We start from the raw sequence: 13,240 nt of genomic DNA, 5'->3' as shown, positions 1-13,240 counted from the left end.
TGAAATGCACCATTTTGCTAAAACGGTCCACCACCACCAGAATCACAGTCTTCCCCGAGGAACGAGGCAGGTCCGTAATAAGGTCCATGGACAGATGTGTCCAAGGACGGGAAGGAATGGGTAAGGGAAGGAGAGGACCTGATGGCCGTGAATGAGGGACTTTGGCACGAGCGCAGGTCTCGCAGGCTGCCATAAAACCCTCAACCGACTTACGAAGTGCCGGCCACCAGAATCTCCGAGCGATGAGATCCACTGTGGCTCTTGCCCCCGGGTGCCCAGCAAGGACAGTATCGTGGTGTTCCTTAAAAATCTTGCGTCTTAAAGCGAGAGGCACAAACAACCTCCCAGGAGGACAAAGATCAGGAGCCTCTGACTGGGCTACCTGAACCTCTGCCTCCAATTCAGGATAAAGAGCAGAGACCACCACACCTTCAGCCAAAATGGGACCCGGGTTTTCAAATTTCCCACCTCCCGGAAAACAACGTGACAGGGCATCCGCCTTCACATTCTTAACCCCAGGGCGTACAGGGAGGAATAAAAATACCAAACTTCAAAAAAGCTAAATTTAGCCAACTAAGAGAGGCCATAGGCCTAACTAACTGGGATAAAGTCCTCACAAATAAAAATACAGCCACAAAATGGGATATCTTTAAAAGCATCCTAAAATCTCATTGTGAGAGGTACATACCGTATGGGAATAAAAGGTTAAGGAACAAAAAGAAACCAATGTGGATAAACAGAACTGTAAAGAAAGCAATAAATGACAAAAAGAAAGCATATAAAACACTAAAACAGGAAGGTAGCACGGAAGCATTGAAAAACTATAAGGACAAAAATAGAACATGTAAAAAACAAATAAAAGCGGCCAAACTAGAGACTGAGAGATTAATTGCCAAAGAGAGTAAAACTAACCCTAAAATGTTCTTCAATTATATAAATGTTAAAAAGTATAAATCTGAAGGTGTCGGCCCGTTAAAGAGTAATGAGGGGGGAGTCGCAGAGAGCGACGAGGAGAAAGCAAAGCTGTTAAATATTTTTTTCTCCAATGTATTCACTGAGGAAAATAAACTGTCAGATGACATGCAGAATGTAAAAATAAATTCCCCATTAAAAGTGTCCTGTCTGACCCAGGAAGAAGTACAACAGCGACTTAAAAAGATTAAAATAGACAAATCGCCAGGACCGGATGGCATACACCCCCGTATCCTAAGGGAATTAAGTAATGTCATAGCCAGACCCTTATTTCTGATATTTGCAGATTCTATATTGACAGGGAATGTCCCACAGTACTGGCGCATGGCAAATGTGGTGCCAATATTCAAAAAGGGTCCAAAAACAGAGCCTGGAAACTATAGGCCGGTAAGTTTAACATCTGTTGTGGGTAAACTGTTTGAAGGTTTTCTGAGAGATGCTATGTTAGAGCATCTTAACGGAAATAAGCAAATAACGCCATATCAGCATGGCTTCGTGAGGGATCGATCATGTCAAACAAATTTAATCAGTTTCTATGAGGAGGTAAGTTCTAGACTTGACAGCGGCGAATCAATGGATGTCGTGTATCTTGACTTCTCCAAAGCATTTGACACTGTACCACATAAAAGGTTAGTATATAAAATGAGAATGCTCGGACTGGGAGAAAACATCTGTAAGTGGGTAAGTAACTGGCTCAGTGATAGAAAACAGAGGGTGGTTATTAATGGTAAATACTCAGATTGGGTCACTGTCACTAGTGGAGTACCTCAGGGGTCAGTATTGGGCCCTATTCTCTTCAATATATTTATTAATGATCTTGTAGAAGGCTTGCATAGTAAAATATAAATTTTTGCAGATGACACTAAACTGTGTAAAGTAATTAACACTGAAGAGGACAGTATACTACTACAGAGTGATCTGGCTAGATTGGAGGCTTGGGCAGATAAGTGGCAGATGAGGTTTAACACTGACAAATGTAAAGTTATGCACATGGGAAGGAATAATGCAAGTCACCCGTACTTATTAAATGGTAAAACACTCGGTAACACTGACATGGAAAAAGATCTAGGAATTTTAATAAACAGCAAACTAAGCTGCAAAAAACAGTGTCAGGCAGCTGCTGCCAAGGCAAATAAGATAATGGGTTGCATCAAAAGGGGCATAGATGCCCGTGATGAGAACATAGTCCTACCACTTTACAAATCATTAGTCAGACCACACATGGAGTACTGTGTACAGTTCTGGGCTCCAGTGAACAAAGCAGAGATATCGTTGATCCAGGGATTTATTCTGATTGCCTGATTGGAGTCGGGAAGGAATTTTTATTCCCCTAAAGTGAGGAAAATTGGCTTCTACCTCACAGGGGTTTTTTGCCTTCCTCTGGATCAACTTGCAGGATGACAGGTCGAACTGGATGGACAAATGTCTTTTTTCGGCCTTATGTACTATGTTACTATGTTAGGGCGGAACGTGACAACAAAATTAAACCTGGAAAAGAACAAAGACCATCGGGCCTGTCTCGGGTTCAGACGCTTGGCTGACTCCAAGTAGGCCAGATTCTTATGGTCAGTAAACACGGTAATAGGGTGTCTGGCTCCCTCTAGCCAATGGCGCCATTCCTCAAAAAGCCAACTTGATGGCCAACAACTCCCTATCTCCCACATCGTAATTTCTCTCTGCGGAGGAGAGTTTCTTTGAGAAAAAGGCACACGGTCGCCATTTGGCAGGAGAGGGACCCTGAGACAAGACCGCACCCACACCCACCTCAGAAGCATCAACTATGAAGGGTAGAGAAATATCAGTTTGTACCAAGATGGGAGCGGAAGCAAAACTCTCCTTGATATTAGAAAAGGCCTTACGCGCCTCTACCGACCAGGACGAAAAGTCTACCCCCTTTCTAGTCATATCAGTGAGTGGTTTAACAATAGAGGAATAATTCAAAATAAACTTCCTGTAATAATTGGCAAAGCCCAAAAAACGCATCAGCGCCTTCTGATTCTCAGGAAGCTCCCACCCAAGCACAGCGCGGACCTTCTCGGGGTCCATGCGAAAACCAGAAGCGGAGAGAAGAAACCCCAGAAATTGAATTACTGGAACCGCAAACACACATTTTTCCAGTTTAGCGTACAATTTATTCTCCCGTAGGATGAGCAAGACCTGACGTAAGTGTTCCTTATGAGTTTTGAAATCAGGAGATAAAATCAAAATGTCATCTAGATACACTAATACAAATTTCCCCATTAAATGATAAAAAATGCTGTTCACAAAATGCTGAAAGACGGCTGGGGCATTCATCAAACCAAAAGGCATAACCAAATTCTCAAAATGGCCCTCAGGGGTATTGAAGGCCGTCTTCCATTCGTCTCCTTCTCTGACCCTGACCAGGTTGTATGCCCCTCTTAGATCCAACTTGGAAAAAACTTTAGCCCCAACAATCTGGTTAAACAGGTCCGGGATCAGAGGAAGCGGAAAAGGGTCACGAATTGTGATACTGTTCAGCTCCCTGAAATCCAGACATGGTCTTAAAGAACCATCTTTTTTCTTAACAAAGAAAAAAACAGCGGCAACAGGTGACTTCGAGGGTCATATGTGTCCCTTTCTCAGACTCTCAGAGATATAAGCACGCATAGCGACCCTTTCAGGTTGGGAGAGATTGTATAAACGAGATTTAGGCAGCTTGGCGCCTGGGGTGAGATAATAGGGCAATCGTACTCCCTGTGCGGGGGCAAGTCCTGAACACCACTCTCAGAGAACACATCCGAAAATTCAGTGAGAAAAGGTGGTACAGTCTTAGTAGAAACCTCAGAAACAGATGTCGTGAGGCAATTCTCTCTGCAAAAGTCACTCCAACCATTTATTTGCCTCGCTTGCCAATCAATGGTGGGGTTATGTTTAGTGAGTGACACGAAAGATTCCTTTTTTGAATTTGTCCGTGGACTTAACACCAACACGGTGGGGTTACGCTTTACCTCTGAGGCTAACTGTGACAGTTTGGCATTTCTGGACATTAAGATATCCAGGGGGGGCTCTAACGAACTCGACACCACTATATATAGGAAGCCGACGTCGACGAACTCTGTCCTGCATTGGAACAGTGGCCATCCCTTCTCCCAAAAAAGAGGGATCCCAAAGAGTCAGTATTTGCGCCTCAGACGCAACTGTTCCAGCAGGTCAGAGTTCGTCGACCAGGCTAAGGCCTTACAGAATCGGTTTTTAGACAGGGGATATCCCAATAAGGTCCTTAAACAAGCCTATCAAACTGCACTAACAGCAAGTCGCCCCGACCTCCTAGTACCTAAAATCAGGAAGGAGGAGACGGAAAAGAAGATCCGCCTTATTGCGACCTATGATGACGCGTCAGGACAAATTAGGGATGTCCTCCGAAAACACTGGCCTGTCCTATTGATGGACCCCGAGATTAACAAAGTCATTTTTAATTACCCACAAATCACCTTCAGGAGAGGGAGCAGTCTAAAAGATATGCTGGTACACAGCCACTACACCCCGGCGACCCAAGCAACGACGTGGCTGGATCGCAAGATCAACGGCTGCTATAGGTGTAGTGGCTGTGTAGCTTGCAAAATTCTACAGAGCAGTAAGACCTTCTATAGCTCAAATTTAGAAAAGTCCTTCATTATCAAGGATTTTATTAATTGCCGCACACGCGGTGTTATATACAAGATTACATGCGTGTGCGGACTCGAATACATCGGTAAAACCAAGAGGGAGTTGCGTAGACGTCTAGGAGAACACCTGGGCGACATCGGGAACGAACGCGACACCCCAGTGGCCCGACATGTAAATGAACACCATGGTGGAGACTTGAACTGCATCCAAGCCATTGGAATCGATAAAATCCCCCCACCAATACGTGGCGGCGATTGGGACCGTCTCCTACTTCAAAGAGAAGCACGTTGGACCTTCCAACTGGACACGGTATCCCCCAAGGGTTTGAATGAGTCCCTCCATTTTGGTTGTTTCCTTTAAGAATACCCCTTCAATCTGTTTTTTATACAGATTTAACTAAATATATATCTAAAACTGCCTTACCCTGCCTTACTAAACTTCGGCTGTATGGAAAACATGGGATGTAATACCCATTAACTGCTTGGTGTCACTGTTTGCTGACCACTGTTTTAAAAAATGAAATCAACAAGACCGCAATAAATACCACTAAATAATTCATATTGTATACCCACATCAGGGTGTTTGAGTGAATCTGTTGGACACGTGTTCCGCTGCCCACAGATTCACCCCTATACGGAGCTTATATATCAATACGCCCGTGTATACGGACAAGAAAATACATATATCTATGCTTTGTCCGTATTTCTATATTTGTAGGCCTATACAGTGCGCCTGCACAACATATACTAATTTGTCTGGCGCCCGATGTATACTCCATCTTTCTTATTCTTTTGTATGTCGCTGATAGTAGTATCTGATCAACGACATATAAATAAAACAACAGCACCTTTTTTGAATGCAGCCCCATTATGAGAGTAAAGTTACCAGTACGATGGTCTGCTGGTATAATATAAATATAAACATTGACCTATGGAGGCTGTATACTGGAATCCAATAATTATCCTTGTGCATTATGGCCTGGATACATCAGTTCAGGCACTAATGCGATGATATTGGAAACATAATGTACGCGTACTATTGCGCATGCGCAGCGCACAATCGGCGTATGGGCATGATACGCAAAGTAAGGGCAAAACGTCATCACTGCCTGCCGCCGCACTAAGGGAAGGGTTGACGTCATCATGGCGTGCAACGTGCCGATACCTCGGCGCGAACCTTCAAAAGAGCGGACGCGTACACCTCCAGACCAGGTAAGACATATGCCTGCGGCACCAACCTGTGCACCTTAAGAGGACAAGGGGCGCTTTCATCTGTCCCCCTTCTCTATCTTCATTGCGGCTGTGCACCTATCTGTGCGCTCCACTTTACACTGTGGCTGTGCACTTATCTGTGCGCTCCACTTTAGTGACAGAAGGGAGGAAACTTTACTTTACCTGTCTCCTCTCCTTCATTCCCATTGCCGGTTGCACACCCACCTGTGCGCCTTACTCTAAAGGAGAGTCACCATTTTTGGTGACTCTCTTTTTGTATTTTCCGGCCCTTAGAAACTATATCCCCTGATGAGGGGAGGGGCTCATTGCCCTACCCCAGAAACGTGCATGTAGGGATCCTTGTAGGGCCTTCTTAGGGACCACAATTCCAGGGTTAGGTTCCGGACGGGGGCCCAACTAGTGGGACACCCCGTGGCTAGTTTTGGAGGCTTATTGTAGGGCTGCGAGGGCCTTTTAGGGATAGAAAAGAAAAATCATCGTCTCTATTCCCTTCAAATACCCTCCAACTGCCGAAAAGGACCACCCTGCCTGATAAAGACATAAAGAACACAGGTGCCTGGAGTACATCAAACCTGTACGGTAGGACACCTGGTGGTGTGTCTTTTTTCTTAAGCGGTGCCGCCGTGCACCTATATGCTGTGGATGTGTGAGTGTGCAATATGTAACACGGATATACACATACATCCATGTCATTATTTGTGTTGTGTTTGTCGTTGTGCATATAGATTTTTTGTTGTTTAAATATTTGTTATATGTCCACCTTGACGTGTCAGATATTGGCGCCTGCATGCACCAAACCTGACCACTTGTGGCCTGAATACTGATGTATACCACCCTAATTGTCTAGACCTTGAAACATCACGTTTGGAATACATCAGCCACTTCATATTTTGCCCTTGTGGACATTTTAGTATTGCCCTCAGTACAAGTCCCGTTATATCGTGGGACACTGTGAGCAATCTATGATTACCTACCTCTTTACTTTCATTTTGAGGAACAAAATCTCATTTATCTTATAAGAGCTAGAATAAAAGCTAAGTTTTAATTCATCCAGATCACTAAAATACGGTTTCAAAGATTCATGTGAGTGATTATATGCAAATAATCCATATTTAAGTTTACTTTTATGTTTAGTGAGCCAGGGTAGCCCCAACACAAGAGGAGTAGGCAACCCACTAAGGACGAAACATGACACATCCTCAACATGAGCATCACTCACAATCAAACGGATATTGTGACCTATGCCCTTTAACGATTTCTGAGAAAGTGGAGCGGAATCAATAGCAAAAACAGGTATATCCTTTCCCAAAGTGCATACCTGGAAACCATGAGTTATAGCAAATTGATTATCAATAAGATTGACAGCTGCTCCACTATCTACAAAAATCTCACAAAAAATGTTCTTGCTCTCTAGCGCCACCCTGGCAGGTAGGACAAAACGGGAATTACAAGCAAACGAAATTCCGCATCAACCTTGCCAATAGTAACAGATGGAACATTTTTAAAGGATTTTTTTCTTTTAGTTTCTTTATTACTCTCAAAAGACTGTCTGAATCTCCTAGAGGGACAAACATTTGCCAAATGATTTATACCCCTAGAACAAAAACAAACCTTCCTATGAGGACTGAATCTTCCACTGTCAGAGGCAATCAAATCGAGCTGCATGGGCTCCTGCTCAGAAGGGATTGAGAGCGACTGAGACCCCTGTGCACTGAATGAGACTGCCGCACTGTCCTGGGACTGAGTATGACAGGAAGGAGTGATCTCTCCTCTCTCTCTAAGACGCCTGTCAATACGAACGGCCTGAGACATGGCAGAGTCCAAGGAGGTAGGTCTCTCATGAAAGGCAAATGCATCTTTCAATCCCTCTGAAAGACCATGGCAAAATTGACTTCGGAGTGCAGCATCATTCCAACCAGTATCAGCTGCCCATCTCCGAAATTCTGAGCAGTGTATCTCTGCGGATTGTTTACCCTGACATAAAAGACGTAGTCTAGACAGAGCAATACGATCCGGATCATCATATATCTGACCCAGGGCTAAAAAGAATTCATCCACTGAACGGAGGGGCCGTGCCCCCACCGGCAGCGAAAAGGCCCAGGACTGAGCGTTATCCCTGAGCAGCATGATGATGATCCCCACCCTCCGTTCCTCATCACCAGAGGAATGCTGAAGTAGGCGAAAATGGAGTTTGCAAGCCTCTCTAAAATGAACAAAATTCTCACTACCCCCGGAGAACGTATCCGGGAGCGAGATCTTAGGCTCAGAACAAACTCCATGAACGCAAGCTGAACCGGTCACCTGAAACTGAGAAAGAGTCTTACGGAGATCTGCTACCTCCAATGAAAGACCCTGCATGCGTTCAGTCAAAAGTGAAACCGGATCCATGCTTGAGATTCTAGATTGTTCATTTTTTTAACATGATTATGGGGGATGTTATAAATGTATGTGGTCTGTAAGAGTGTATGTCCTCTGACACTATTGTATACAGTATGGCACTATTGTACATTTTCCAAACTGGTTGTACAGAAAACTGACTTGGTTGTCCCGAGCAACCAATCAGATCCCACATTTCATTTTTCAGATCTCATTTGGGAAATGAAAGGTGGAATCTGATTGTTTGCTATAAGTAACCAAGTCACTTTTCCTTTTAATTTAGTTTGGATAAATCTTTCCCTGTAATAAAAAAAAACAAAAAAACATTTAATATATTATTTGAAGGACCATTTACCATTGTTATAAAACTTCAATAAAGGTTTGAAGTTTGCAAATAATTTCATGTTGTGTAGTTATCTTTAAATATTTACTATAAATATGGGGCAGAACACCGAATTGGGGTGGGGGTGGGGGGGTCATTGATAAATAGAGAAAAGGGGCCCAAGTTTGGGAAACAGCCCCGGGCCTATGAGGCACTTAATCCGCCCCTGCTATCGTGTGTGAACACAGTCTGATAGGTGCTAAGGACCGACTCACAGCCAAGCTCCTACAAACCTCCATAGTAAGATCCCTAATACAACGGGAGGGAGGAGGAGGCTGCGAGCCCGACCTATAACAGGCCATGTGACACAGGCTACCATGTCCACCAGAATGTTACCAATGACAAGCATAAGCACATTCAATACATGTAAAGAAAAATCACTGAATAAAGTGGCTTAAATGGGAGGAAATGCTCAACCTCAAACACGGCAGCGTGTTTATAATCGGGGTAGAAATTCCTCCGCAAATTATCCGTTGCTAACAGCAATTCCCAGCAAAAATGCATACAATGGAGGATGCGGCAGCGGACCACATGCACCACAAAAACATCCTACACAAGATGAAATAATATCAGCGTGAGGGTCTACCCAGTATGGTCAGTAGCATATTATTGTGGTGCGCCTTTTTTCAGTGATTTATGTATTTTTATATTTTCATCCACACATTATTTCATCTTGTGTAGGATGTTTTGTGGTGCATGTGGTCCGCCGCAGGCATCCTCCACTGTATGCATTTTTGCTGGGGATCGCCATTAGCAATGGGCCACAAGTGCAGGATTTGCTCCCCTGTTAATATATGCACAAGGGCATATGGGTCTGAGCCCTTCCTACCTGTTTAACACCAGGCCATTTTTTTCATTTGTCCGCTTATTGTAATTTGGTAGCCAAAAGCAGGAGTGGGTACACTGTATTTTTGGGCTATAGCAATACTGATGGATTACTGACCAAATGCTGACCGAGTAAAGGTGGATGCTCCACAGACAGGATACTTTTTTTGGGGGGGTTATTGTTCTAACAGATCAGAGAAAGGGCAAAATAATCAGTGACGTCCACATAAACTACTCTCTACTCTGTCGGGGGCTCTACTTGTATAAGCGTTTAATAGAACAGGATCTGTAGACATCTATGTGGAATCAGCTAAGACAGTGTAAAAGGAGTGAGCTTCTTCTTAGCGCTAACATCGACCTGTAAGACTGAGGTCACACTTGAGTTATGTGGTCAGTTTTGGCCCTGTAACTGCCCAAATAAGTGAAGTGTACAGTAATTCCAAGAGCGACTCCTGTCATCTGCATGTCATACTGACTCACAGTATTGTTTCACTACCACAGCAGACTCCCTATGCATGTTACTGCAAGGCACAGTGTTCAACACCACTATAAAGGCTCTGTGCAGACAGGAATTAGCTGTTTTTTAACGTTATTCGCCGCAAATTTATTCGGATTGAACCAAATTTTTCCCCAAAAATTGGCGAACTGGCGAATCAATTTTTTTTTTATTTGCTCATCTCTAACCACTACTATGCAATGGATGGCCACTTCGACAGTAGTACCACTGTGAAAGTGAACCAGACCAATAAGTTACAAATATGAATAGTCTCTTTCCTAAGATCAGAGGGATTGTCTTCACCAATAAGATATGTCTTCTGTAATGTGTTGAACCAGGATTGCAATCATGGAGTCATTTAGTATTTGAAGTGATGATGACCTCCCTTTCATTTTTACAACTGCAGATCTTCTAATTCCCAGGCTCCTCTTCTGTCATCGAAGATGGTCGCACCACTGTACAGGTGATAGTCCAAGGCACTTCCTGTTGCACTCACATTGGCCAGCACCTCAAGGCAAGTGATTCTCAGTAAATGTTAAAAGTTATTTATTCAAACGGACTCCTCTTAATTTTACAACCTCATTTGCATCTGTGCTGGCGTCATAACATCCGGGACCCTGTGTTCTCTGTACTTTAAACCCTTACCATCAAGGGCACCTCAACCAACATCTGGCAGGAGATCCCTCAACATCAGTGTGCCCCGAAGGAATCCAGTGCCTTCCTTCTCATCACTGCACGTCGGCCCAGAGAGCTGCAGAAATGTGAGTACCAACTACTACACCCATCAAGCCGCCACACTCATACATTGCCCCTGTGGTCCCAGTCGCTGCATGTCCAGCTACCAGTTCCTCTGACAATTATGTGTACCACTTCTAGCTCCTGTTGGTAACCTAAGAGTTGATACTCTCTGCCGGACTCCTGCAATGACACTCACCAATGAATCTCTTTGGGGGGGGGGAGCAGTGACTTGGCTTTAGGCATGCCGTCTTTCCCCTGATTTGCTGGTGCACAAGTTGGGTCTGGGTCATGGGTGGGGCTTTACCCCATATAAGGATTCCGTTTCGGCGGCTGCTTCATGACCGCAATAGAGCCGGACCCGCTACCTCTATACACTGCAGTGGCAAGCATGATGTAGTTCCTGTAAATGATTAATGCTTATGCTACCTGTGCGCATAGGGCTCCTGAGGACACATGGTTCAGATGTAGAAACATGTTGAGCCTTGTCAATAAGTTACGGTCAATACAGTGGTGCAGGTTGTGCGTCCCCTCTGTCTGCCTGCACTCTTTGAGCAGCCTTATGCCGCTTGTTTTATAGCACCCCAAAGAACACAGCTTTAAATGCGGATAAGTGGTGCTATGCGCCTTATTTATTAAGTGTGGGACTGGGAAATTATTATATTTTTCCTTTATCATCCCCAATTTAGGACTGGATGCGGTGACCACAATAAAACCCACAATAAGGGGAATTAGTTTCCAATCCGACATACATCAGTTCCACTATTGACTTTTAATTATTGGACCTTAGTGAGTGCAACTGACCCATTTTAATGTTTCCATACCCAATAAAGTTTTTTTTTGTTTTATTTTAGCGTCTATACTCTAGCTGTGAGATTGATTTTCTAAGTGACTCAGAGTCAATATCTTTGTCTGTGAGATCCTTTCTAAGCATTGGCATAAAAAACAACAAAAGTCTAAATAAATTCCCCTCCATGATGTAAGCTATAAAAGACCATGGTGCAGATGACTATATAATTAATGTTATATTATCTCTACTGCAAGTCACAGAAGGTAGGGTTGTAACAGAGGGTGACACATTGTGGGCAATGTCTTTAATGGAATAAAGGAACTTACGTTAATTTGGTCATTACAGGTTTCTTCGCTTGTCACCAAGGCGATGAGGACGAAAGCTGTAAGACGAGAATCCAGCTCGACAGCACCTTTTGTTATACCACCCTATGTAAAGCAAAAAATACACCTCAAAATACTGATACAAAAACATTCACAATCCCAGCAGTAGACGTATAATAAACAATAATATATAAGATTGTGAAACTGTGTCTAGCCTGTGTCATTTAACCCACGTAGCCCTATATCTTTAAAAATGCACCCGATGTCTGCACTGATGCTCTGCCTCCCCTTAAGAGACAAAGATCTGCAGCTGCATCTCCCTCCTCCCTGTCCACTTTACTTCATTAGGCCATGTTCACCTTTTGGGGATTCTTTTTGAATTTAGGCACATATTCTGCATCTAAATTGTTAAAGTACCAGCTGACTTGCTGCTTGTAATATATGTGAGTGAGGTCTCTTGACCCAGGTGACATGATGAGGAAAATATCCGTGTGAAACAATAAGCAGGTGGATAATCTAAGAAGTGTCTAACAAGGTTTCCAAACGAGCAGTGAAGTGGTAATATAAGAATGAGAAGTGCCATATAATAGCCATAATAACTATATTGTATACTCCACAGTGGTTTTGTTAGTCCCAAGGTGTTATTCTTTCTGATTAACCATGTCACGGATTCATGGGCTTTGAGAACTAAGAAAATCATATTGCCATATCCTTTAATTAAAATATTGCAGTTTGCTTTTGTTTTTGTGAGGTTTCTTTACATACCACCATTTCCTGGTGATAGACATGAAAATCCTCTCTGAATTTCCCATCTGGATTTTGTTTATTTAAAATGAGCCACTTCACTGGATCACATATCGCATTCTTTTGAATATCGACCAGACGTGAAGCCAAGGAAAATACTTTGACTACATAAGCAGTGAGCCTGAAAATAAATAAGTATGGTAAGAACAAAGAAAACTACAATTGTAATGGACAAAATATGAGTTCTACTAAGCAGAGGTGGAGCTTAACATGCATCTGGAGGTGCTTCAACTAGCAGAGGAGCCACAGTGTGAGGAGAAAATACTAGACATATTCTACAAAGGAAATGGGGAACAATATAGACAAGGTGTGGTCAATTACATAGCCAGAAGTATTGCGACTGTACATGTACTGTACAGTGGCATGCAAAAGTTTGGGCATTCCGGGTCAAAATTACTTTTGGCGCTGAATTTTGTGGTGAGGACATAGTAGAACAATGTACCACACAACTCCAGAGCTAAATCTTCTTGAAGGTCTTTTGCAGTCAAACAGAGGTTCTGATTTGGCTTTCTAGCAATCATATGAGCAGCTGTCTCTGAAATTTTTCTTGGTCTTCAAGACCTTCTCTTGACTTCCACTGTTTCTGTTACCTGCTCTTTCTTAACTACATTTCAAACTTATGAAATGGCAACCTGAAAACGCTTTGTGGGCCTCAATCATTTAAATTTTCAGATTGTT

At 43.3% G+C, this 13,240-nt stretch overlaps 1 protein-coding gene across 1 annotated transcript in view; it reads right to left on the bottom strand.

The window, feature by feature from the left end:
* The window catches only part of LOC122925556 (venom factor-like), a 482,939-nt gene that overhangs the window by 145,810 nt on the left and 323,889 nt on the right, over nt 1–13,240 (bottom strand). Inside the window, exons 35-36 of the mRNA XM_044276914.1 lie at nt 12,524–12,683; nt 11,762–11,863 (exon numbers count right to left, since the gene is read on the bottom strand). Coding sequence (XP_044132849.1) covers nt 11,762–11,863; nt 12,524–12,683 — 262 coding nt within the window. The remainder of the gene's footprint in view (nt 1–11,761; nt 11,864–12,523; nt 12,684–13,240) is intronic.

The sequence above is a fragment of the Bufo gargarizans genome, chromosome 2 (assembly GCF_014858855.1).
Source record: "Bufo gargarizans isolate SCDJY-AF-19 chromosome 2, ASM1485885v1, whole genome shotgun sequence".
In the NCBI taxonomy this organism is placed as follows: domain Eukaryota; kingdom Metazoa; phylum Chordata; class Amphibia; order Anura; family Bufonidae; genus Bufo; species Bufo gargarizans.
The sequence above is the reverse complement of the archived record's forward strand: the minus strand, read 5'-3'. Positions and strand labels throughout refer to the sequence as shown.